The sequence below is a fragment of the Monodon monoceros genome, unplaced genomic scaffold, assembly GCF_005190385.1.
Source record: "Monodon monoceros isolate NGI ecotype Baffin Bay Population unplaced genomic scaffold, NGI_Narwhal_1 Super_Scaffold_4, whole genome shotgun sequence".
Lineage (NCBI taxonomy): Eukaryota > Metazoa > Chordata > Mammalia > Artiodactyla > Monodontidae > Monodon > Monodon monoceros.
In genome coordinates this window covers 49,208,701-49,234,668 of record NW_021703781.1, presented here as the reverse complement: position 1 = coordinate 49,234,668, position 25,968 = coordinate 49,208,701, and the positions used below count along the sequence as shown (strand labels likewise).

Here is a 25,968-nt window from a genome sequence, read left to right as displayed (position 1 = left end):
TCTTGGTTTTTGCAACCCAACCCCAGTTCCCATCATGAGAATGAGCGCAGGTGGCTGCCCCCAGTCTGCAAGCACAGGACATTGCAAGGCTGCGCTGGCCTGGTTTCAGCGGTCCTGACAGTTGAACGAGCTGAGGCCACACCTGAGGATTCTCTTACATGCCGTGCTGGGAAAGGCTCAGTGACGACTCCTCTCCTGTGCTTGTAGATCCGTGTCTGGGTGATCGAGGGCCGGCAGTTAAGTGGCAACAACATCAAGCCTGTGGTCAAAGTCCACATCTGTGGCCAGACCCACCGAACAAGAATCAAGAGAGGGAACAATCCGTTTTTTGATGAGGTAAACAGGTGAATGCATGTCCTGCTCTGTGAGTCTGTTTTATTTATATGCACCTTCCCGGCTTCCACCCACCTCTCCCCAGTTCCCTGTGGGAGGGGAACACCTGTGCACGCACAGTACAAAGTTCCGGTGTTAAACGTTCTGCTCTAAGAACCACTGGGTCTTGAAATCAAGTGGCCTGCTTTGTCGCTGGTTCTCAGAGCTGCCAGTGTCTTTCCGCTGGTTTTGCAACAACTTCTGGAGGGAGACCTTTCTAATGGGTCCTCGCAACCCTTACGATGGAGCACACAAAGCACTTACACCTGCCTTTGCTCTTTTTAATTAGCAGATGTCTCTGAGGGGTGACTCCATGTAACTAAGTAACCCGATTTTCAAAGGTGTCAAAACCTACTTGACTATAAAAATAATACAGGTTAAAAAAAGCAATTATGAGCAAAAAGGGTTTTTTCCTCCATACTGACGTTGTAGCCTGTTCTGTTGACCTCTTCTGCAACACTCCTCAAAAATACTGAATACCTTGACAGTTGTCTTCAATGCCACAAAACTCCACGTTTAGGACTCTGAAGAGAAATGATAAGTTTGGGGAATTTTTCGGAGTCCAGCCTTACTCTGCTGAGGAGATGCATTTCTGAGGTTCCTTGGGTCTCATGCTCTGGTCTCTGAGGCCAGGCCCTTGGTACCACAGGTCCTCTTAGTTCCCTACAGCTTGTAATCCCAGCCCTGGCTCTGGTGTTGGTTTTTTTCTGACCTCTATTCACAAAAGGAACCGGTTTCTTCCATGTGGTGCTCCTGTTTCTTTCCCTTTGTTCAACCTGGACCCCAGCTTTTCAAAAGCCCCGTCTTATTCTCACCTCTAACTTCTTAGATGAATTGCAGGCAACAGCAGGCAGCTAGGTAGTGTCAAAGCTAACACAGAGGTGGGTGCATATGGAGATGGGGCACTGGAAGTGGACTTCGGGAAAGGCTGGGAGAGAGTCACGTTGGAGGACAAGACAAGATTGCAGGGAGGATGAGATATGGGACGACTTGATGCCTAGAGCGTAGGACCCATCCAAGTGTTTATAATGCAGGACAAATATTTACTCAACCTCATTCCGTAGGAATCTCCAGCTCAGAATTTTCCATTTTAATGAATTCTTTTGAGAGTAGATCTCTTGGTAAAAGGGAAGAATCAAATAACTGATTCTCAGACCAATTCATAAATCAATAAAAGGATTTTACTAAAAAATCCCTAGTTTACACACATATTCTTAACCAAGTGATTAAACTTGGTATCACCAATAATGGGACAAATGGACATGTGTGTCCTGATGTGATATAATGTAAGTAATCAGCGTCATCTGTGTCATTTCTTGTCCAATGGTCAACTTGAATCTAACAATGAGGAAAAATTGACAGAAATCCAGATTGTGAGATATTCTGCAAAACAACTGGTCTTGATAGAAATAAACAACAAAAATAAGCCAGGAGTATTGTTCTAGATAAAAGGAAACTAAAAAGATACAACAACCACATACAATGTAAGACCCTTGAGTGAATCCTAGATTTATTTATTTACTTATTTATTTTATTCTAGATTTTAAAAAGGCTAAAAAGAACTTTTTTCAGGAAAATTGTAGAAATTTGAAAATTGACTATGTTACATGTTAAATTTCTTGGGTGTGATAATTATATTATGGTTTTATGAAAAGATATCCTTGCTCTTAGGAGATGCATGCAAATGTATTTTTAAGGAGTGAAGTGTTATGTTATCTAGAACCTCCTTCCAGATAGTTCAGTTAATAAAAAAAAGTGACAAAGCCAAAAGCTAGTGTCCCAAAACGATGACAATTGGTGAACATAGGTGAAAGATGGTGTTTATTTACAATTTTCATTTTTTTCTGTGAATTTGAAATATTTCTGAGTAAAAAGTAGAAACAAGTCTCAGTTTAAGTAAATGCTCAGTCTTTCTCTCTTAGGACGAAAGTTTATTGGCACATAAACTTTGGCTTTATGGTACAACTTTTTTATACCCAATTTTCATTTCCCAGGAATCAACCTTAAACTTAACTGTAACAATGAGTTAAAATGTGGTCTCTACCGACTCTACTGAGGCCCTAACATCTAATGGGCAGAGTTGGCTTTAAAGGTGTTTTGTTAGAAAGAAAAAAATTAGAGTCACTGGATAGAAACAATAGCGCTAAAAATGGAAGAGAATTAACCTCAACTTTCCAGACATGCAAGCCTTAAGCACATGAAATAACCTTAGATCTCTTTTTTTCCCCTTAATTAATTAATTAATTTTTTGGCTGCGTTGGGTCTTTGTTGCTGCTCAGGCTTTCTCTAGTTGCAGCGAGCGGGGGCTACTCTTCATTGCGGTGGCTTCTCTTGTTGTGGGGCACGGGCTCGCGGGGCACGGGCTCGCAGGGCACGGACTCTAGGCATGTGGGCTTCAATAGTTGTGGCACGCGGGCTCAGTAGTTGTGGCTCGTGGGCTGTACAGCACAGGTTCAGTAGTTGTGGCGCTCGGGCTTAGCTGCTCCATGGCATGTGGGATCTTCCTGGACCAGGGCTCGAACCCGTGTCCCCTACACTGGCAGGCAGATTCTTAACCACTGCGCCACCAGGAAGTCCCTGCCTTAGATCTTTAGTTACCTAGTAGATGTCTGGTCCCAAATGAACAATTTTATTTAGTTAAAAAAACACTACAGTTGTTACTTAACTTTTTTTCCTTTTTCTGACATGCAGAGTTTAAGGTGAAGCTCATGACACTTAACCTAAGGGCCTTTTCCAAGGTCCTTCAGTGGGTTCACGTGGTCACACCTAATTTGGGGTTGTGTCTTGTAGTTTTTTAGGAAGGCCCCCCCCCCGCAAATTGTAGCATCAGATCCCACTAAACCTTAGACTACCCCTGCTGACATTGAAACATTTTTCTCTCGTTTCAACAGTTATTTTTCTACAATGTCCACCTGACTCCTTCTGAATTGATGGATGAGGTCATCAGCATTCGGGTAAGGGGGCCACGGAGTAGGAGGGTAGCACTCACTAACTGCCGGATGAAGCCGATAATCTTTCCACTGCTCTCCTTTCTTCCAGGTTTATAATTCCCATTCTCTGCGGGCAGATTGTCTGATGGGGGAATTTAAGGTGGGTGTCAACTCTCTGTTTCATTCAACTTACATCAGAGATGGGCACTTTCATAATGAGGAATCTGATTCCCAGCCAGGTCTCAGGATGCCCATCTTGGTGACATCTTAAGGTTATGTGTAAGGCATTGATGCTATGATTGTTGAAGGCTGGACATGAATGCCTTGGGCGCTGGAAGCCAGTTGAGTGTCCCCTGACCTGGGTCTAGTCAGCTTCCAAAGTACAGCACTTACCAGTGTCCTAAAGCAAGATGCCCAGAAACTGGCACACCAGGGCCCTTCACAGAGTTCCTGCTGTGGATGGAAGCCAGTGAACTGCTACAAAGGGAAGGGTGCTTGACTGTGGCAAGAAGCCCATTACCCAGCTCCACTTGCCAGTGGCCCAGAGCTCTATCTACAAAGCCAATTACTGTAAACCTGGAGTATGAAAGGCAAGCCAAACCAGGGAGGAGAATCAAGATGCTTTTCCAAGTAACTCACACTGCAGTTAACGACAAAGACTTGGTTGGTGCCTTCTCAGCAATTCTACGTGGAATGGGCTGCTTCTTTTTTTTTTTTTTTTTAATTTATTTTAATTTATTTAATTTATTTATTTTTGGCTGCATTGGGTCTTCGTTGCTGTGTGCAGGCTTCCTCTAGTTGTGGCAAGCGGGGGCTACTCTTCATTGTGGTACATGGTCTTCTTATTGCGGTGGCTTCTCTTGTTGCAGAGGACGGGCTCTAAGCGCATGGGCTCAGTAGTTGTGGCGCACAAGCTTAGTTGCTCTGCGGCATGTAGGATCTTCCCGGCCCAGGGCTTGAACCTGTGTCCCCTGCATTGGCAGGCGGATTCTTAACCACTGCGCCACCAGGGAAGCCCTGGGCTGCTTCTTGAAGGAAGGAGCTCCCAGTCATTAGAAGTCCTAGAAGATGACCTGGGTCTGGCAGACTGTGTTTATACACTGTCTGCCACAAACTAGCCACATGTCAACCTCTGTGATCCTTAGTTTCTTCATCTGTAAAATGGGATCATTGTGAAGACTATGCGAGATAGGATATATAAAGCACCTAACACAGCACTTGGCATACTGAAGTGCCCAATCAGTGGGTATATTAGTATTAGCATTAATCACTTGGAGAAAAAGGAGGAGGAATACTGGATAGGTGACTTCCCATAGGGTGACCAAAGTCCAGGTTTGCCTGAGACTGAGAGGTTCCACAGAATGTGAGACTTTCTTTGCTACTGGAAAAGTCTCAAGCAAACCAGGACACATTGGCCACCATGTCTCTTCCAGCTGTAAGACTAGCTCATTCATTCAAAATGATGGATTGAGAGCCTTCTATGTGTCACACATCAGGCCAGGCATTGGGTATACAGAGAGGGTAAGATGGAAATGTTGGATCTCAAAGAAATTTGTCTAGTCAAAAGCCTTATTTTTAAGTGTAATAATAACGATGGTTTCTAGAAGTGACAAAACTGATTTTAAAATCTGTTTGAACTACTTTAAATTATTTTTTCCCCAGATTGATGTCGGATTCATTTATGATGAACCTGGTAAGTAATGTTCTCCATGAACTTGAAGACTCTGAGAATCTAGAAAATTTGAGGGATCAAGGAGAATCAAAAAAATGTTTTTCTTGATTGAGAAGAGGAAAGGATACTTAGTGGGAATTATGGTAGTAGCAGTTTAGCAGGGATGGCTTTTGTTTTATTTTAGTGGTAATCATCCAAATAGTAACGAATAGATAATTTCTCTCTTTTGTTGAGGGTATTTTAACCTTTTCAAAATCAACTTATAAAACCAGTGAATAGAGCTTAGAGTCTTGTTTAAGTCATACCAGGGCAGGACGTGGGTGGGGAGTTAGGGCAAAGCAGAGGACATTAATATAGAGTCTCAGCTGGGGAATTTGGCATATCATGAAGACACATTGGAGGACATGCTTGTTTATCTTACCACAGATGAAATCACAGACCTGTCAGCTTCTCTTTAGAGTATCCTAGTCATTTTACGCCTTCTTTATTTCAGGTCATGCTGTCATGAGAAAATGGCTTCTCCTCAGTGACCCTGAAGATACCAGCTCGGGTGCTAAAGGCTACATGAAAGTCAGCATGTTGGTCCTGGGAACCGGAGATGAGCCTCCCGTGAGCCCCAAATTCTCTACCCTCTACATTTTTTTCACTAAAAAAGAGGGCTAGGAGTTAAGCCAGTGGGCACCAGTAGTTGTGAAATGGAGCCCAGCTTTCAATGAGTAACTCCAACCCTCCAGTTCCTCCAATTTTCCAGAAGTTGTTCTTTTCTTCATGACAGAAGTATTATTCCAGCTCACTTAGGCTCCATCCTGGTGTCTGAGTCAGTTTTTCATTCAGTAAAGATACGTGTGTTTTTAAGACTTCCCCGCATCACTGCATCTACAGAGCATGGCTCCCTTGCACAATCAGGCATCGTTACCTAAGGGGACAGTTGTTATTCTAGAAAATTGGGCAGCAAGCCAATGGCCAGAAAGAAATGAGAAGAACTTCAGGAGCTATCGCTCTTTCTCTCTTTCTCTACTATTTAGTGCTCAGAAGATTACAAAAGGACACATTATTTTCTTGTAGTGTATTGATCAAAGAAACATGAGCATTGATTTTGTAGAGCAGTTTTGAGGTTGAATTGGTGCTGAACTCTTAAGCCCAAAACACAGGAAATCCTAATGAAAACAGTTCTGATTGGTTTTATTTTATAAGCACCAATTTGGCTTCTTCAAGTTCTGCTTTCCTTTGTGTATAATTTGTCATCTTGTGTCCCCAATAGCCTGAGATACAAGATCGTGGTAATGACAGTGATGACGTGGAGAGTAACTTGTTACTCCCTGCTGGCATCGCCCTCCGATGGGTGACCTTCCTGCTGAAGATCTACAGAGCAGAGGACATCCCCCAGAGTATGTATCGATTTAATCCTGCCCCAGGATTGTCAGTTATCTGCGTGATTAGATGTGTTAAAATCATACTTTGAATAGTGATCGGTGCTCCCGCAGTATGTCTTTCTTCTTCTTCTTTTTTTTTTAAAGATTTTCTTGAAGGAGACATTAACTGAAGCATATGCTAATTGCCTTCCTTAGCAGTAGTTTAGGGTAATAACTTCCTGACTACAGTAGGCCTCCGTTCTTTTTTTTTTTAATTTTTATATATTTTTGGCTGTGTTGTGTCTTCATTGCTGCGCGTGGGCTTTCTCCAGTTGTGGCGAGCGGGGGCTACTCTTCGTCGCGGTGCGCGGGCTTCTCATTGCAGTGGCTTCTCTTGTCGCGGAGCACGGGCTCTAGGCGCGTGGGCTCAGTAGTTGTGGTGCACGGGCTTAGTTGCTCCGCAGCATGTGGGATCTTCCTGGACCAGGGATGGAACCTTGTGTCCCCTGCATTAGCAGGTGGATTTTTTTTTTTTTTAACATCTTTATTGGAGTATAATTGCTTTACAATGGTGTGTTAGTTCCTGCTTTATAACAAAGTGAATCAGCTATACATATACATATATCCCCATATCTCCTCCCTCTTGCGTCTCCCTCCCTATCCCACCCCTCTAAGTGGTCACAAAGCACCTGAGCAGGCGGATTCTTAACCACTGTGCCACCAGGGAAGTCCCTGTCTTTCTTTTAAAAGGCCTGCATGGAGTTATTTTCATTCATTCTGGTCCCACTGAAAGCTACCCAAACAGGTTCATGGGGCAGCCTATTGTTCATGACCCATGGCCATTATGGAGCCTCTGGCCCATTCATCTCCATCCCTTTTCTCTTCAGGGTTCCCCATCTTCCCCTTATTCTAGAGAATACCAAACAGAGGTCAGCAGTCAGCACATCCCAACTCCTTTCATTATAAAACTGAAATTTTATAAACAAATAAATGTGTTTGCTATCTGATTATTAAAAATGGCTGAGCAAAAGGTGGTTAAGTGCCAGTAACTAGAAGTCTGTCACTGTTATATTAAGAGATTGGATGCATTTAAGAGAATTGCTTAGAGTGGTTCTATTCACAGAGGCTAGTCCGATTACTCCTTTGTCCTTGCTGAGGACCAAGCATCCTCTCTGCCTAACCCGGCCTGTCTGCTTCCTGCTGGGCCCTGGGACGTAGGACCCCTCTCCCAGTCCCCAGGAGGCAGCACCCACTGTACAGGCCATGGAGCGCTTCAGGTTTTGCTACTTTCCTGGGGAACACCCCCCCCCCACCTTGTTTAACACCCTGTACTGCCTCCCCAGACCGTCTTTCCCTCAGAAATATCTTAAATGAAGTGACTAAATTAAACCTCACATTATATGGCCTACTTGGGCCTATTCAGCTGAACTCTGTTCACTTTTAAGTTTGTTAAAACAGAGGCCTGCTGTTTGTAGTTGATTAAACAGAATATTTATGATTATGCCAAATTTCCTTGAATTTCTCAGAAAAAGTCAGATGAGGCCTATATGCTGACCTAAGGAAACTTTTCCAAATTGAAACTAGGCCTGAGTTTTTGAATTGCCTCTTATCCCACTTGGATGGACTTTCTTTATTCTACTGTTTTCCTCAATAAATGATTGATTCTCAACATAATAATTTATTGATTTCTTTTTCAAGGCGCTCCTGTTGATTTTCTCTTTCTCTCAGCTAAGACAAAAAGGATTTCTGCAATCCAGTGCCACTGGTACTTGCTACTTTTGGGAATGATTCTTGTTGCAACTGTTTTTCTGTACAGGAGAAAATTTTTAATTTTGCTGAGTGATTTCTGTTCTTTTAAGAGAATCAAATTTAATTTCTGCTGTGTGACATGTTGCTTTCCAGTGGATGATGCCTTCTCACAGACAGTAAAGGAAATATTTGGAGGCAGTGCAGATAAGAAAAACCTCGTGGATCCTTTTGTAGAAGTTTCTTTTGCTGGAAAAAAGGTTTGTATGCGATCTAAATACAGATGCCTCTAGAAACACATTTTTAAAACGCCGTGCTTTCCTTGCAGTGATTTCTTGCTTATTCTTTGTTAAATTAGCCCCCTGATGAGCTGGGCACTGTGCAGAAACACAGATTATCTGAGTCTGAACATGCCAGACTTCTCCAGAGGTTTATTTTGGAGCGGAAAGTATACAGGACTCAAAGTATTCAGTCTTTTGGAAGATTAGAATAGTGGAAGTGATTTCCTAGGTCTAAGCACTATCTTACTACTAGGCGAAGTCCCTAGCCAACAATAATGATCCCTGGTAAATGTGGTAGAGGACAGCCCCCAGTACCCAGCTGCCCACTCCTGTCATGTTTCTCACCACCCATGTTCCACTGAGCTGCAGAAACTAGACAGGCAGGGGAACCCCATCCTAGTCCTCTGAAAAACCTGGGGGACTCTTGGTGTAGGAACACCTGTAACTACCACTTTTACCTACAGAGATGGTCTAAGATTGGAGAGTGGGATTCCATAGTATTTAGAATAATGATGTACCATGGATAGTTCTGGGCATGAGGAAGTAGCATCTTCTAATTAGAGCCACGTGAAAGTGAGATTTGGCAAACTACACACACAGACTGGGTTATGTCCTAGGAGAGTCAGTGGGAGATGGCAGAAAAGTTCTCAGTTCTGGAGCTAAATGAGGCCAGATTTAAATTCAGCCTTGACCCCTGTCCATAGGGAGTGAAGGCAAATTCCTTAACCTCTGAGTCTCAGTTTCCTGAGCTATATGTGAGGATGATGATAATCTCATAGGATTGTTGAGTTAATTAATTCGGGAATTAAACAGTGTAAACCTACTAAGTATCAGATGCTGTCCCACGAGCTGGGGGTAAAGAAGTGAGCGAGACAGTTGAGCGAGACAGTCTTTGCACTCCTGGAGCTTACTTTGTAACAGAAGGGACAACAATAAACAAGCAAATAAGAAGTTGCGTAATTTCAGTTAGTGCTAAGTACTCTGCAGAAAATAAGGCAGCGGACAAGAAGTGATGGGTGGGGTGTTGGAGGCGTATCCAGCTAGGTTATCAAGTGGGACACCTTGGAGGAAGTGACATTTGAGCAGAGGCCTGGATAATGCAGACATATGGAGGGGGGAGGGGGGGCTTCCAGGCAGAAGGAAGAGCAGATGTAAAGGCCCCAAGGAGGATACACATTTGCAGCAAAAGAATGCCAACATGACTGGAGTGGAGCGAGCAAGGGACGAAACTGAGATGAGCTCAAAGAGGTGGGGTGAGGGGGGCAGGCAGAATATGAATCAGGACTGCAAGTATACCTGGGGAGCTGATGGAAGATGCTACAGAGGAGTGACGTGAAAGTGAGGAGGCAGGAGAGGAAGTGCGGATCCAGATGGGAACCAGCCGCAGGCATCCGGGGGAAGATGGGATGACAATAGGCGTGTCAGCATTTACTAATGGATTGGATGAGGCATGTGAAGGGAAGAGAGGGGTTGTGGCTGACTCTGGTTCAAGCCTGAACACCCTTGTGAACAGCAGTGGAAAGAGCAGCCAGTTTGGGGAGCAGGGAGAAGGGCTGGTGGGCAGGATCAAAAGATCTGTTCGGACGTGTTAGTGTAGAAATGCTTATTAGACAGCATGTAACAAGTGCTCACTAAATGTTAACTCTTGCATCATTACACGAATCCAATGTTAGTAATCTGGCGATTGAAAACTAGCTTTTTATGCATAGAAGAAGCAAAGATCAATGTTAAACCCGTGTCGTATTTTACCAAATTTGTATCAAGAAAAATAAACTTTAACGAGGATACCAAGTCTATAACTTATAAGTAAACTGCTAGAGTCATAATCCACTATGCATATATTGTAAACTTTTCGAAATTAGAAACTTGAATACCTACTGTTTTGTTTTGATAATTTTACAGGTTTGCACAAATATAATTGAGAAAAATGCAAACCCTGAGTGGAATCAAGTCGTCAATCTTCAGATCAAGGTTTGACTTTCTTTTCTTTTAGAAAAAAGTAAGAATACTTTAATTGTTACTGAATAAGTTGAGAAATAACTACTTTTTTTTTTTCTGTTTCTCTTTAACAGTTTCCTTCAGTGTGTGAAAAAATAAAACTAACAATATATGACTGGTGAGTTAAAAAGGACTTGTGGCTAATTCAAAATTAAAGAATTAAATATTTGGATATTGAGAAACATTACTTCAGATGGTCTAACTCTTATTTTTAGGGACATTTGCTTTTTCTTTCAGGGGGAAGGGGTACACTGCTCCTGGAATTGGGTGTTTTCTTTAAAAATAATAGTAGTGGCTGTTACAGAAAAGCTTTGGATATCTTGGTTCAACTGCTCACAAACAAAAGGAAGGAAAAATGATCTGAATATAAGACAAGAAATCGAGATAAGAAGTCAAGGCTTTACATACCATTAGGCTGTCCAAAATAGACTTCAGAAATGGAGTAAACTATTTCTTGGGAAGAATCACCAAAACATTCTGAGAGCTATTCTTTGTTATTGTTAGAAAGGAAAGTAGACAGAGCTCCCTATCTGAATGCAAAGAAAATTCATTGAAATTTTTTGATGGACTTTGTACTAGACGAGCATCCCAGCAATGATTGGCCATAATGAGGCCATTCTTGGGTATGTTCTAGTTGGATGAGGCATTCAATCGACAGCCCTTAGCTCCCTGAGAGTGGAAATGGTAAATAGCATCATCATTGGCACTGGCATCATTATCACCACCACCACCACCACCACCACCACCACCACCACCACCACCACCATCAATGTTTATCATGATGTTAGCTGCTGTGTTTTGAGCACTGCTAAGTGCCAGGTGCTGTGCCTCTTGCCTTCCCTACATTATTCCATTTAGTCTTTAGAGTAACCCTATGGAAGAGAGACTATGATTAATTCATTTTACAGACAAAGACTGAGGCTCAGAGAAGTCAGGTGACTTACCCACAGTCACACAGATAGTTAGAGACCCAGTTGGGTCCCCATCCTGTCTGGCCCTAGTTTTTCCTTTGGCTAAATGTATTTGACTTTCATGTTCATACCCTCTTGGCACTATGGCAACAAGGCACTTTGGGAAGAGGGGAGAAGGCTTTCTTTATTCAGTAACTACATCACAGTTCATTGAGGGTCGTGAAGAGGCCTGAGGCCAAAATGCCCCTTCCGATGAGCGTGAGCTCATTTTAAGTTACTGGGGACCCCTAGTCGACACTCTGAAGGTGTTGCAGGGGCCTCAGGAACTGTCAGGAGTGTGGGCTTGGACCCTACATAGATCAGGTAACCACTCTGGCCTACAGACTCTGCAGTGGGCTGATTGCTAGCTGAGCCATCCCAGAGTTGCCCGTGGTCACAACAAATGGTGGGGTTTTTCCCTGACCTAGTCTGCCCTCTCCAGAGCAATAGTAGACTAGGGTATGCAGAGAGACCCTGTTTATCTGGGGGAATCCTTGGATCCAGATCTTTGGTTACATACCCTGTAGGGTATTTACACAACTGAGCGAAAGCTAAGGATTCTTTAAATGTAGTCCAGACTCTTCTGGACGGACAGACAGGATGCAAGGCCCACGCATGTGGCTTACTACCTAAAAATAATTTTTTCTCCTGTATACTGTGTTTAATTAGTCACTTTCTATAACCTAATATTATACTATATAATGTATAATATTATATATAACATATAATACTACTATAATATACATAATTATATACTATAGTATAAGCTTTCCTCAAAATACTGAATGAAACTTTCTTCCCCCCCATGGGATCCTAAACTTTAGAGTGGGTGTGACACTAGATGGAATAGAGAAGAGAAGGAATTAAACAGAGGATGTTATCAATATAAACCTTGTGTGTTACATGTACTATGTACCCAGCTATAGACCGTTTCATGTTAGGCTCACAGACTCTCTAAGATACTCACAGAAATATACACAGTTGTAGGTACTTGTAGTGGGCAAACTTATCCCAACCATATAGATAAGATTTAGGTTATAGGCAAGCATATGAAGTCAGAAAAATAGCATCTATCACACAGTAGATGTTTAAGAAATGTTTGAATTGAAAGGGAATTTTTTCCCTATGAAGCACCCTTAGAAATAGCCCACTGTTGTTGTTAAACCATCATAGTAGTCAGTATGAACATGATAAAATAAGATACATGCACTTATTCTATGTAATGAGATTTTTATTACCCTCATCATGTTATGTGCCTGCAACTGATCCATTCACTTTATGACAATGGTACTGAGTGTGGCCATAGGCAAATCCCTTGACCTCTGTAAAAATCTCAGTTTCCATAACTGAAATGAGTTGTCTGACTAGATCAGTTTTTCTCAGAGGGTGCTTGGGGGGCCATTTGAATCAAAATGGTCTCAAAAGTAAGACTCAATAAAGCCTCACTTTATTGAGTAAAGTGAGAGAATTTGAGACAAGGAGATGAGAGGTGGTATGGGATGCAGGGGTGGGGAGCGGTGGTGGTTTTAAAGTACAGTAAAGCTTGAGGCCCACTGGACAGGAAGATTTCTGAGGTCTAGCGTCTTTTCCAGCTCTCTCTTATTATTGTTGAGACGAAGATATGTCTTCATAGGTGGAGGTCTTAACCTGTTCTTTTATACACAGGGACCGTCTTACCAAAAATGATGTCGTTGGGACAACGTATCTGCACCTCTCTAAAATTGCTGCCTCTGGTGGGGAAGTGGAAGGTGAGTCACACAGCAGAGCAGGAACGAGACAGGGCGGAGAACTTCTGGAGAAGGAATGAACTGGGGTAGCCATCTGGCAATGGACTTGGTTTCTGAGAAGCCAAATGTGATGAGCCTAGTGAACCGTTTCAGTGATGTTTTGATGATGGCCAGCAAAACAATTGATTAGTAATTAATAATTGAGGTAACTATCAATTATCTGAGTTAAAAAAATTTTTGCTTTCATGCTTCAATCCAAAAACTCTTTCCCAGTACCTGTTTTACAAATTTTTGAGCGTCAATACGGAGGGTACCTTTTGTTTTTAAGAGTGGCATTGACACCAGTTCACCCAAATATAAAATAATGTTCCCTTCTTTACTGACTTCCTTGGCAGGAACAAGGTCAAATGGCACTGAACCATGTACTGTCCACTCCGGATAATGTGCATTTTGTTTTTATGCATTTTATGCTAACAAGCATTGATAACCAATATACCTTTTGTTGTTTTTCATACTGAGAACTAATTGCCTATACTTGGGATTATGGTCTGAAATTGTAATAGGGAATTAAGACGGTAAGAAAAAATTTAGTGTTAACACATTAATAATATGAGCAGCTTATTGCTTGTTACCAAAATAAAATTCTTGTAAATACCGGTAGATTAAACACATTGAGTAAAGTGAGAGAATTTGAGACAAAGTTTTGTTTTAGGAAACCTAAGGGTCCTCTCATCCTTATCTTGTTTAAGAGAGGGCTTTATATGTTTTTAAAAAGATACTGTAAGCCAAGCAATAGATAGTATGACCAAGAACCTGAAACATCATAGAGATTTGATGAAGAAGATATAGATTTCCTCTCTCAAGAAGAAGGAAAAAAAAAAAGGCATTAGAAAATCCAAGAAAAATAAAGAGCTGAACCAAGAAGATAATAGTCCAAATATAAAGTCAGGTGTAGCATTGTTTTAAGCAAATGATAGAAGGTGAGAAAGAGATTCCATCTAAACATTCTCTGCTAAGTGGCATAGGGGACCATGCTGCTGGACCTGTACAAAGGAATGGAATTACAACTCTCCTTTTCTCTGCAGAGAACAATACTTATTATAATGTGTTGTTATAATGTGAACACTATTAATTGTTTAAAAAATTTTTTTGTTAAACCTGTAGTCAAGGCTCTAAACAGAAGGTGAATGTCATCGCCTCTTACAATGTAAAAGTACAGAAGATAGAGCTTAGAAGTGAAAAAAGGAAGGGGAGAGGTAGGGAAGGGTAGGCATGCTATTAGCCTCTTTTTATCAAGTGAGGGATGCAGGTATAAAGGTTAGATTAAATCATTGGTTAGATAAAAAACCGGTTAAAGACTAGATTAAATTTATTGGTTAAAGGCAACCAATAGAGTAATTAAAATCATGCTATAACTATATGGGAGGGAGGGTAAAAATTACTTAAATTCATTTAATTTAGCAGAAAGTCATTAAATAATTACCTAAAAATAATTATTCAAGAAATAGTGGAATAAGCATTTTTCTTAGTGACATGGTGGTTAACATCCAGCACAAGTGAAGATGAATAGTTACGAACAGTGTCAGCCCCTGTCTCTGATGCCTTCTCTCATGCAGGCCCTGCGGACAGTCCGTATTGGGGTCTCAAAATAACAATGAGCAGCCGCCAACCTCCCCACCCTGGAAGAAACAGAGAATGTACCTTAAACTATAAACCTTTGCTCACACAGCCTTAGGCTAAATTAACTTGGATTATCTGGTCTTAGTCCCAACTAAATTAGACACAGGACAAGTAAGTGTTTTATTAAAATCATGAAATGTTGGTAACTTCCCCAGGCCTCCTTTGATGGTGGGAAGCTACTTCTCTGATGCTTCACTGCCTTGGGGCTGACGAGATTGGGTTATTTCATGCGCGATGGTGCTGCCAGGTGCCACAGAAGTCTTGAGCCATTTTGTTTTTAACCAGTGACATTTGTGTACATTACAAAAGGGTGATGTGATTTGAGTCTGGATTTGGGATTTTTCTGGTGTTGCTAAACCACTTACCTAGCATTGGATTTGATTAACTTTTTCACTGTCTCTTTTATAAAGTCCGTGTTTCTCTTGTTTAACCAACCATATTTTTACTACATAGATTTCTCATCTTCGGGATCTGGGGCTGCATCATATACAGGTTTATGCTTTGTAATTTTGCTATCTTCTAGATCTTTCTGTTTACTATTATCTTATGAAGAACTTATCAATTGATTGCCTTTAGCTTTTAGCTTTTTTTTTTTTTTTTTTACGTTTTGCTGTCTTAAAAGTAGTTTTGCTACAGTAACAATTTTTGTATTAGTATTGTATGGTTGTCCTGCAAAGCTAAGTTTAAACAAATGTGCTAACCAGGCTTTGCTACATGCCTGTGTTTTCACCTAGATGCATACCATCCTGGCTTCATTGTAAATAATTGTATAACACTTTTTTGTTATTGTTGTTTATGGTCTTCATCTTCCAACTATTCAGGATCATAACATGTCCTTGGGTTTGCACAGCACTCGCCATTCTTTGCAAGTTTGCTCAGTGCTCTCACACTTGACCTTACAACCCTGTCAGGGCAGGTGTTGTTACCCTAATAGATGAAGACTTTGTGATTTAGAGACATTTGTTTTCTTTCAAATAAACATGATAATCCCTGCCATGCTAACCACCCAAGGTCGTAGTGAGAGGGAAAAGAGATACTGCATGTAAGAAAGTTTGCAAACTGTGCAAAATTAAGGTTTTATCATGTGCCTTTATGTTACTGGCACGATGACTCATTCTTATTTTTTTTAAAAATCAATCTCATTATCTTATAATCAGACTTTATGTGAATATTAAGTAGTCCTTAGGTTTGTAACAAACTTGGCAGATTTGGTCACACTTCACTCCTTCATTCATTTGTTTAACCAATCAAAAAATATTTATGTTGTAGTACTCCAAGACAGAACGAGGACTGGGTGCTTAGGGAGTCAGAATAAAACATGCTTGAATCTTACCCCACCTACCAAAGGAATTTATAGTGTAGTCACAGAGATGAGCAACTATTTAAGGGTCAAAAATTAAAATATAAAATGATAACTTAATAGAAGTTCAAAATGCAAAGGAGCCTCAAAAAGGTGGAAAAGATTGCAAACTACACATGTATATAGTTTGCTCAACTGTTTATTAATCGGCATTCTGCTCACCTGCTACTTCACATTTATCTTTCTGCCTTAGTTTTAAGCACAGAGCTGGAAAAGGGCCATAGACGTCATCTGGTCAACTTCTCATCCATAAAGGAATCGTTTTGACCATATCCTGAAAGATACGCTGAAGTCTTGGCCTTAACATTTCCTCTGTCCCCAGTGCAGTCTGTCCCATTGTTTGACACCACTAATTCATAGAAAGATCTTCCTTACTTTGAGTGAACCACAGCTGGCTTCTTTGTAGCTCCCAACAGCGGTCCTTCCCCTGCTTTTGGAAGCAAGTCCATCCCTCCTCCATATGGGAGCCATTCAGATGGCTGGAGGCAGCTCCTATTATACATCCCCATCTTCACCTGCAGTCTCCCTTTGACTCCGCTATTTGCTTACGTTGCCTGCAGTGCCCCTCCTTGGGGAGTAGCTCTTGCTAAGACCAGGTAGCAGAAATACGGAGCATATTGGACCCTCATCAGAGATAGAATGTCATGAATGGAGACTTCACATTGCTTATGAATATCATACGGTCATAACCGTAGGCAGACAGTTCACTGTTATATGTAAAAATTTTAAATGTCTTGTATTTTAAAAATCATCTGCCAGATTTATACTAACTACTTGAGACTAAATGATGTTTTTGGAGAACAAATAAAATTAATCTGATATACATCATTCAGATGACTTCCCAAAACAATTATAATCGTTACCCCGGTTGCCAATGACATGTTTACTACAGTGCCAATTATAAACTTGCAAAAAATGTGAAGATCAACTTCTTATTCTTTCATTTGAATAGCATCATCTTTTTGTAAGAATAACATAAGTTTACCTGAACTCCCCCCTGAAAATGTTTTTTATTTAATGTTTTATAGCAATTAGATAAGGGAAATATGGCAGTTCTCACAAGTGTTTACAATTTGCACTAATACAACTAACTCACAAAATGGAGGAAAACAGTCTCACCCAGCTAACTAATAACTAATATTTATTTCAACAGATTAAGTGTTAAAAGCCTAAAATACTAATGATGATGTTATCTCTCAGCAAATACAGGAGAAACAGAGGTGGGCTTTATTCCAACTTTTGGACCTTGTTATCTGAACCTTTATGGAAGCCCCAGAGAGTACACGGGATTCCCAGATCCCTATGATGAGCTAAATACTGGAAAGGTTAGTTCTTCAATTAAGGTTTGTTATTAATGAGCACCGATTAATGCGATTCCTTCTTCTAATGGTTATTAATCAAGTCTCATTTAGGGGACACCCCCCCACCCCCAGAGACCCACCAGATGACTGATCAAGTGTTGAAGGATGGAAGTCTCATGCCCCTCAAGTCCTAGAATGCAAGAATAGGAAAGGATCCTGGAGATGATCTAATGTGGCAATTGCAAATGCATAGCATGGCCATTCCCCCATCCTAGACTTAAGGCAGATGTCAGTAATCAATGTTGGCTCTTTCCAAAAAGCAAATGTGCTACCTCAGAATTCCATTCAATGCCATGTTCTAGGAATTTGCCAAAAGACTGGAGGTGACATGCTTGACATTGCTATCCCTGATCCGATCCAACCTCTTCATTTTATAGACAAGGACATGGAGACCCAGAGATGGGAAGTGGTCGTTCCACCACATTAGAAGCCCAAGTACTGTCAGTTAGTTAGCTCCCAAAGCCCACCGAAAGAGCGAGGGTAGAGAGAAAGCCCTGGGGATGGGGGTGGGGGTGGAGTGGAAGCTTTCACTTCCTCTCCAGAGTGTTCTGTTGCCAACACTGCTTGGTATATTGGGAGGAGTAGCCACAATTAATACACTCAGCCGCACCCAGAACATCTTCCTCTTTTGTTTCCTGGCTATTCTGAGACTTGCCCTGGTTGCCAACATGGCAGCCTCCCTTTTCTGAGGAAAGGAGCAAAGTTAGTGCAGATAAATGCAGAGCTGAAGTTGGGTGAGGGAGACTTCGAGCCCCTTCCACTCCCACCCCAGCATCTGGGAACCCTTTCTGGATCCGAGCATGACTCGAAAGCCCCTGACACCAGCCGTGACTAAGATCCCTTTCGGCCCTGGCTCTCTTTGGGATCCTTCCTGAAGTCGTTGGCTCTTCTTTCAGATACCAAAGACCAGTTGAGAGAGTTGCTGACTGATTCATTTTGGGAAGGAGAAACTTAAAGTTGCAGCTGGATGAGCCCAAATAGAGGGACAGATCTTTTCACTGTTGTTCGTGCCTAGAAGACTAATGCTGTGCTGTTGCCTTTCAGGGGGAAGGAGTGGCCTACAGAGGCAGAATCTTGGTTGAATTAAGCACTTTACTTGAAAAGACACCCCCAGATAAAAGGCTTGAGCCCATTTCAAATGATGACCTGCTGGTTGTTGAGGTAAATGTTGGAGTGTGGACCGTGTGTGGTATGGAAGGGGTGTTACAGAGGGTTGGAGGTGGGATGGTTAGTGCTGGCCTGCCTGAGCCAGCAGGCCTGAAGGGGGCGTCCAGGGACTGAAGGGTCGGCTGTGGCAGAGGTGGAGAGACGGGAGTCATAGCAAGTGCCGCTCCACACCCTCTTGGTCTATCTACCACAGCCCTGTGGGGGTGATGAGACTTGCTTTATCTTTGAGATGTTACTACCCTACTGAAAACCAGCAAGAGCGGTGATACCCCCAAATTGAATGGCCTGTTTGCTAACTGGGCTTGGGTGTGTCATGGGGAGGAGGCCACAAGAGCCGTTCCAAATGATAGCAGCCACCACTAGTCACTTCCATTTTCAGAAGTAATGGCCATATCTCAGGCTTCCCAGCATGTGAGGACGTGTTTATATTAATGCCCACGTTACAGCAGCTCTGAGACGCCACTCCTCCTCGAAGACAGGAAGTCTTCCAAGTTCACCTTACCAACTATTTCTTGTTCTTTATTTTTTTAAATTTTTATTGAAGTATGGTTGATTTACAATGTCATGCTAGTTTTCACGTGTACAGCACAGTTATTCAGTTATATATATATACATACACATACATATATATATATATTCTTTTTCAGATTCTTTTCCCTTATAGGTTATTACAAAATATTGAGTATAGTTCCCTGTGCTATACAGTGGGTCCTTGTTTCTCTTTCTTTTTTTAAAATCAGCTCTTTCCCCACTATGGAGACAGCTTATGCATAACATCCATGATTCTTATGGCAAAGAGCCACAGATGTAGTGTTTTCCTAGTAAATTCAAATGTCAGTGTAATTAATTCAAGGCAATAAATACAAAAAAAAGAATATTCTTATCATGAAACAGTTAAATGCTTAATTTTTTTCCCTTGTCAGTTAATTGACATCTGCAGTACAGATTCGTTAGCATGTGTGTTGTGTGTGATGGATAGCCCGATATTAAATTAACCTTGTCTCTGTTGCGCACTGAATTGTTTCTGGCACATCCTATACCATTATTATGACTGTTGTTTTTTCTTTTTGATAAATCATGATAGTTTATTTTACTTTTGAACTTTAAAAAAATTGACATGTGACATATAACATTGTGTAAATTTAAGGTGTACAGTGTGTTGATTTGGTGCATTTATATATTGCAGTATGAATACCACCCTACTGTTAGCTAACACTTCTGTCATGTCACAGAACTATCACGTTTCGTGGTGAGAACTTTTAAGATCTAGTCTCTTAGCAACTTTAAAGTATTGATATATAATACAGTATTATGGACTGTGACCACAGTGATGTGCATTAGATTTCCAGAACTTACTCATCTTCTAATTGCAAGTCTGTACCCTTTGACCAGCATCTCCTCAATTCCCCCAACCCCTAGTAATGACCATTCTACTTTCTGCTTCTATGAATTCAGCTTTTTTAGATTCCACATATATGTGATATAACACAGTATTTATCTTTCTCAGTCTGACTTATCTCACTTAGCATAATGCCCTCCAGGTCCATCCGTGTTGTCGGGCAAATAGAGGATTTCCTTCTTTCTTGTGGCTGAATAATACTCCCTTATTTTATATATAGACACATACATACCACCTCTTCTCCAGCTATTTCTAAGAATCCTGGGTTGGTCCTTACATGTTCCAGAAATCTGAATTGTTTGCCAGCTAACTGATGCCCCCCTGCCTATGGTCTCTCCTTGCAGGTTCCCCCACCCCATCCTACCCCTCTCCCCTGCCCAAAAGGCTTCCTCAGGCTGCTGCCCTCCCCTTACTTACCCTGCATTCCAAGAAGGGTTCATGTTGTGGGATCATGCAGTTTAAATGAATATTGGTTTGTTTTTTACTTGTTAAAGAGACACTGAGTCAAAAGCAACAGGTTCGTCCAGTCAGCAGGGTCCTGGCCTGAGTCTATCCACTCCACAGCACCATCACCTCTGAAGTCCAGGAATCATAATAGATCTTAAGGACAAGTTAAGAAAAAGGGAAAAGAGGAGCAGGTAGGGGGAGAGGTGGAGTAGCTTACATACTATTTACTGCCAGGATCATGCCAGAGAACGGCTAGAAACCACCCAAAGGCCTCCATGGAAACGCATGGGTCGTTCTGGCCTTGAGTAGTTACCGATGGCTCTTGAAGATTCAGTTGGAATTGTGGTTAGGCAGAAATGTTGTGGTTTCTCAGCAATCGCATTGCCTCCTTGTTCCATCACCAGTACACAATTTAAGTCCACGACCCTTCTCTTTGCTCTAAACATTAATAATAGAGTGGAGAAGGGGAAGGGAAAGGAAGAAGCCCAGCAAAGTGTAAAGGAAAAGCTCTTTAGCTACTAGAATGCAAAACCAAATTAGTTTTCTTTACTCCAAATAATTAAACACATACAGGTAAAGAAGCTTATGTCGTAAAGTTAATTAAAATAAAAGCAAAATACAGAAACAAAGAACCAATGATATTTACTGCCCACGGTATATGTCAACAATATGAAAGAATAGCTTTTTAAAACTGAAATACAAAACTGAATTAGTTTTCTTTGCTCCAAATAATTAAACCCAGAATGGTTTGTGTCACAGATGTAATAAAAACAGAAATGAATTATATAAACCAAAACCCCAACAAAATTAAAAAGCAGGAAAGGAGCTGAGATGCCGAGGGTAAACCCACAGTTCAAGCAACCAGGAGTCCAGGAAGAGAGTGAGATGAGCGGATTCGTGCCGCTGCTGAGAGGATTTCGTGAGAGTGGCCAGTCTAGAAGGTGATCATGACCCTTGCCCAACTTAAAAAGATCCCGTGACCCGGTCATATGCAAGTAATGAAACTTCCTGGTAAAGTTGAAGAGGTTTCGACAAAAGGGCAACTTGGTCCTTGTGAAATAATAGAATATATATTTCTGTCTCTGGTTCCTGGCACAGAGCTCCTAAAACCCCTGTAATTTCCTAAGTGATAAGAGCACTTGTGAGCATCTTTTGTTCTAATATTTGGTCTTTGACCCTGGTTCCTGACACAGAGCTCCTAAGTCCCTTAGCTTTCCTGGGTGATAAGAAAGTCTTTTGTTCTGATGAGGTGACTTGGTGGACTCCGGGATGGGGGCAGGTCACCAAGCCATGATTAGAAGCTAGAACTTTCAGCCCAACCCCCCATTGTTCTTCAGAGAGGGGCTGGAAATTGGGTTAATGGTTGATCATGCCTACATGATAAAAGCCTCATAGAATCCCCAAGGTATGGGTTTCAGGGAGCTTCCGGGTTGGTGAACTCATGGAAGTACTGGGAGAGTGGTGTGTGCGGAGAGAGCGTGGAAGCTCTGCGCCTCTTCCCACAAACCTTGCCCTATGCATCTCTTCCATCTGGATGTTCATCTGCATCCTTTATCATATCCTTTTATATTAACCCATAAACAGTAAGTAAACTGTTTTCCTGAGTTTTATGAGCTGCTCTAGCAAATTAACCTGAAGAGGGGATTGTGGGAACCTCCAATTTATGGCTAATGGGTCAAAAGGGCAGGTGAAGTGGGTAGGGCAGTTTTGTGGGACTGAGCCCTTAACCTGTGGGATCTGATATTATCTCCAGGTGGACAGTGTCAAAATTGAGTTAAATTGTAGGAGACCTGGCTGGTGTGGCAGAATTGCTCAGTGTGGGAATATCCTCCCCGCATCTGGCATCAGAAGTATTGACAGTGTGATCGTAGTGTGAGAGTAAAGGAGACACACAGGAGCAAGAGTGAGTTTTTCCCTACTCAGTTGCCAAAGAGCCCAAAGCTCCCCCATGTCCCTAGAGCAGAAGTCAACCTGGTGCTCCAGATGAGCTTGGTTAAGAGACCCCGTGAGAGATACAGCAGGGTTCAGCCTGGGTGCTTTGCTAAGGAATCAGGCAGGTAGAAGAAGATCAGCTGTTGCAACCCCAGGCTTAGAGCTCCCATTGGTCTGGCCCACGTTAAGTGTCAATAAATATTGCTTGAAACAACACATTGAGATTCATCCGTCAGCTCCTTTAGACCAAAGGTGGCAAGTTGGGCAGTTTTCCTTGGCACGGTTTCCTTGTCATTGACCCTTAATGTCCCTGCCTCCTGGGCCCACGGCCACTTTTATAAGCTGTTACTTGCTACCTCTTATCAGTATTCTGCTTGACAAAACTCACCCCCTTCCCCAAATTTATCGATACTTCTGAAACTCTCCCTTATACCACCTACACCTACAACTTGCACTGGTCACTGAGGATCGGAAAGAGAGCCCCAAGGCCCTGCAAAGTTAAAGAAACATCCATCAATGGATGGGTTGAATTATAGTTCAGTAGACTATAATTTACATTCTTCAACTTACCCCGTTGTGCGCGGTTTTGCCCCAAGGCTAGTAAGTTGGGGGTGGGGGTGGGAGCTGAGGCTGGAGAGTGCTCTAAACAGTGTTGCTAAGTTACTTCTCGCCACCTCTTTGTGCTTGAGGGCACAGGGGAAGTAGGAAAGGGCTGGGGGAGGGCAGAATTCTCAGCTTCACTATTACTCCAGGCTCATGGGGTTCTGGGGCAGGTGAGCAGATGGTAGGGGCGCCCCGTGGATTTTGACCTACAAAGTGGTCCAGGGAGCTGCTCCATCTTGAGTGGCTTGCCCACAGTGTGAGCCCACTCTGTTAGGAGTTGTGCTGGCCAGAAACACCACTTATTATCTTAGAGCTCAGACCCTCCAGGGTGAGGCTCCTGTCAGGGCTTCTGCGGGTGACTGTGAGTTCTGCGTGGGGAAATCCAGGGAGATCTAATGGAACCCTGGCCGTGTGGAGGTGTGCAGGGCAGAGCCAGCCCGGCCAGAGGCGGTATCCCCGCCTTTCTGCAGCACCTCTTGACGTGCCTTCGTTCTTTTCTGCAGTAACAGGCAGCTCTGGCTTAAATACTCTTCGTATTTTCTGGACCCTGACTTAGGCCCCAAATTACGTTTCATATTTTTGCTCCTTCCCTTCTCTGATATCATCCTAGATGGTTTACGAAGAAGTTACGCTGTATATATAAGGTCTGATTAATACAAATAACTTCCTACTTTGTAATTTTCATGCAGTAATTTAAAACCAAACTTCAAATTTCCACAGCATTTCTGAACCATGGATAGTTCAGGGGGCTTAGTTGTGGGTAGTTAAGGGGACTCCTGATAAGTGACAAAAGTCCCTCAAGCCCCTCTCTACCAAAGTGACAGCAGACTAAGGTAGGGAAGTTTTTCAAATTGAAATGCCCAGGCAGAATCTCCGGAAGATGGGGCCCAGATATAAATATAAATATATATATATAAATATATATAAATATATAAAAGCTCTTTGGGTGATCCAATTTGCAGCTAAGGTTGCAAATCAGTATTTTAGAAAGTCTTTCAAAAGGTGTTTCTAATGAAATCCTATGGGAGGTTTCAATTGTACTATGTCAAGAATTTCTTTAACTAAAATGGAGATTTTGTAATAGTGGGATATCCCAAGGTATTTTTTTTATTGAAGTATAGTTGATTTGCAGTGTTGTGTTAATTTTTGCTATACAGCAAAGTGATTCAGTTATGTATATATATTCATTTTAATATTCTTTTCCATTATGGTTTATCATAGGGCACTGAATATAGTTCTCTGTGCTATACAGTAGGACATATATTTATGTCATTTATCCATTCCATATATAATAGTTTATATCTGCTAAACCCAATCTCCCACTCCTTCATCTCCCAACCCCCTACCCCTTGGCAACCACAAGTCTGTTCTCTATGTCCATGAGTCTGTTTCTGTTTCGTAGATAGGTTCATTTGTGTCATATTTTACATTCCGCATATAAGTGATATCATATCGTATTTGTCTGTCTTTTTCTGACTTCACTTAGTATGATAATCTCTAGTTGCATCCATGTTGTTGCAAATGGCATTATTTCGGGGTCTTTTTATGGTTGAGTAGTATTCCTTTGTATATATGTACCACATCTTTTTTATCCATTCATCTGTTGATGGACATTTAGGTTGTTTCCACGTCTTGGCTATTGTGAATAGTGCTGCTATGAACATAGGGGAGCATGTATCTTTTTGGATTAGAGTTTTTTCTGGGTATATGCCCAGGAGTGGGATTGCTGGATCATATGGCAATTCTATTTTTAGTTTTCTGAGGAACCTCTATAACTGTTTTCCATAGTGCCTCTACCAACTTACTTTCTCACCAACAGTGTAGGAGGGTTCCCTTTTCTCCACATCCTCTCCAGCATTTATTATTTGTAGAGTTTTTAATGATGGCCATTCTGACCAATGTGAGGTGGTACTTCATTGTAGTTTTGATTTGCATTTCTCTGATAATTAGCAAATTTGAGCATCTTTTCATGTGCCTATTGGCCATTTGTATTTCTTCTTTGGAAATGTCTATTTGGGTCTTCTGCCCATTTTTCGATTGGGTTGTTTGCTTTTTTGTTGAGTTGTATGAGCTGTTTGTATATTTTGTAAATTAGGCCCTTGTCAATTGCATCATTTACAGATATTTTTCTCCCATTCTGTAGGTTGTCTTTTCTTTTCTCTTTCTTTCTTTTCTTCTTTTTTTTTATGGTTTCCTTTGGTGTGCAAAAGCTTGTAAAGCTTTGATTAGGTCCCATTTGTTTATTTTCATTTTTATTTCTGTTGCCTTGGGAGACTGACCTAAGAAAACATTGGTATGATTTATGTCAGAGAATGTTTTGTCTAGGATCTGCTCTTTTTCTTTTGCCCATGCTGTGTGGCTTGCAGGATCTTAGTTCCCTGACCAGGGATCAAACCCATGCCCCTTGCAATGGAAGCGTGGAGTACTAACCACTGGGATTCCAGGGAGTTCCCTAGGATCTCTTCTAGGAGTTTTATGGTGTCATGTCTTATATTTAAGTCTTTAAACTATTTTGAGTTTATTTTTGTGTGTGGTGAGAGGGTGTGTTCTAACTTCATCGATTTACGTGTGGCCGTCCAACTTTCCCAACACCACTTGATGAAGAGACTTCTCCCCATTGTATACTCTTGCCTCCTGTGTCAAAGATTAATTGACCAAAGGTATGTGAGTTTATTTCTGGGCTCTCTATTCTGTTCCATTGATCCATGTCTGTTTTTGTGCCAATACCATGCTGTTTTGATTACTGTAGCTTTGTAGTATTGTCTGAAGTCTGGGAGGGTTATGCCTCCTGCTTTGTTCTTTTTCTTCAGGATTGCTTTGGCAATTCTGAGTCTTCTATGGTTCCATATAAATTTTATGATTATTCTAGTTCTGTGAAAAGTGTCCTGGGTAATTTGATAGGGATTGCATTAAATCTGTAGGTTGCTTTGCATAGTATGGACATTTTAACAATATTAATTCTTCCAACCCAACAGCATGGGATATCTTTCC

General features: G+C 41.6%; 1 protein-coding gene across 4 annotated transcripts in view; it reads left to right on the top strand.

The window, feature by feature from the left end:
- The window catches only part of MYOF (myoferlin), a 154,924-nt gene that overhangs the window by 54,984 nt on the left and 73,972 nt on the right, over positions 1-25,968 (top strand). For all 4 annotated transcript variants that reach the window (XM_029245183.1, XM_029245184.1, XM_029245186.1 and 1 more), the window contains exons 7-19: positions 208-336; positions 3,264-3,326; positions 3,412-3,462; positions 4,965-4,995; positions 5,468-5,583; positions 6,236-6,362; positions 8,229-8,332; positions 10,256-10,324; positions 10,426-10,469; positions 12,967-13,049; positions 15,162-15,200; positions 17,269-17,393; positions 18,474-18,590. In XM_029245183.1, coding sequence (XP_029101016.1) covers positions 208-336; positions 3,264-3,326; positions 3,412-3,462; positions 4,965-4,995; positions 5,468-5,583; positions 6,236-6,362; positions 8,229-8,332; positions 10,256-10,324; positions 10,426-10,469; positions 12,967-13,049; positions 15,162-15,200; positions 17,269-17,393; positions 18,474-18,590 — 1,098 coding nt within the window. The remainder of the gene's footprint in view (positions 1-207; positions 337-3,263; positions 3,327-3,411; positions 3,463-4,964; positions 4,996-5,467; positions 5,584-6,235; positions 6,363-8,228; positions 8,333-10,255; positions 10,325-10,425; positions 10,470-12,966; positions 13,050-15,161; positions 15,201-17,268; positions 17,394-18,473; positions 18,591-25,968) is intronic.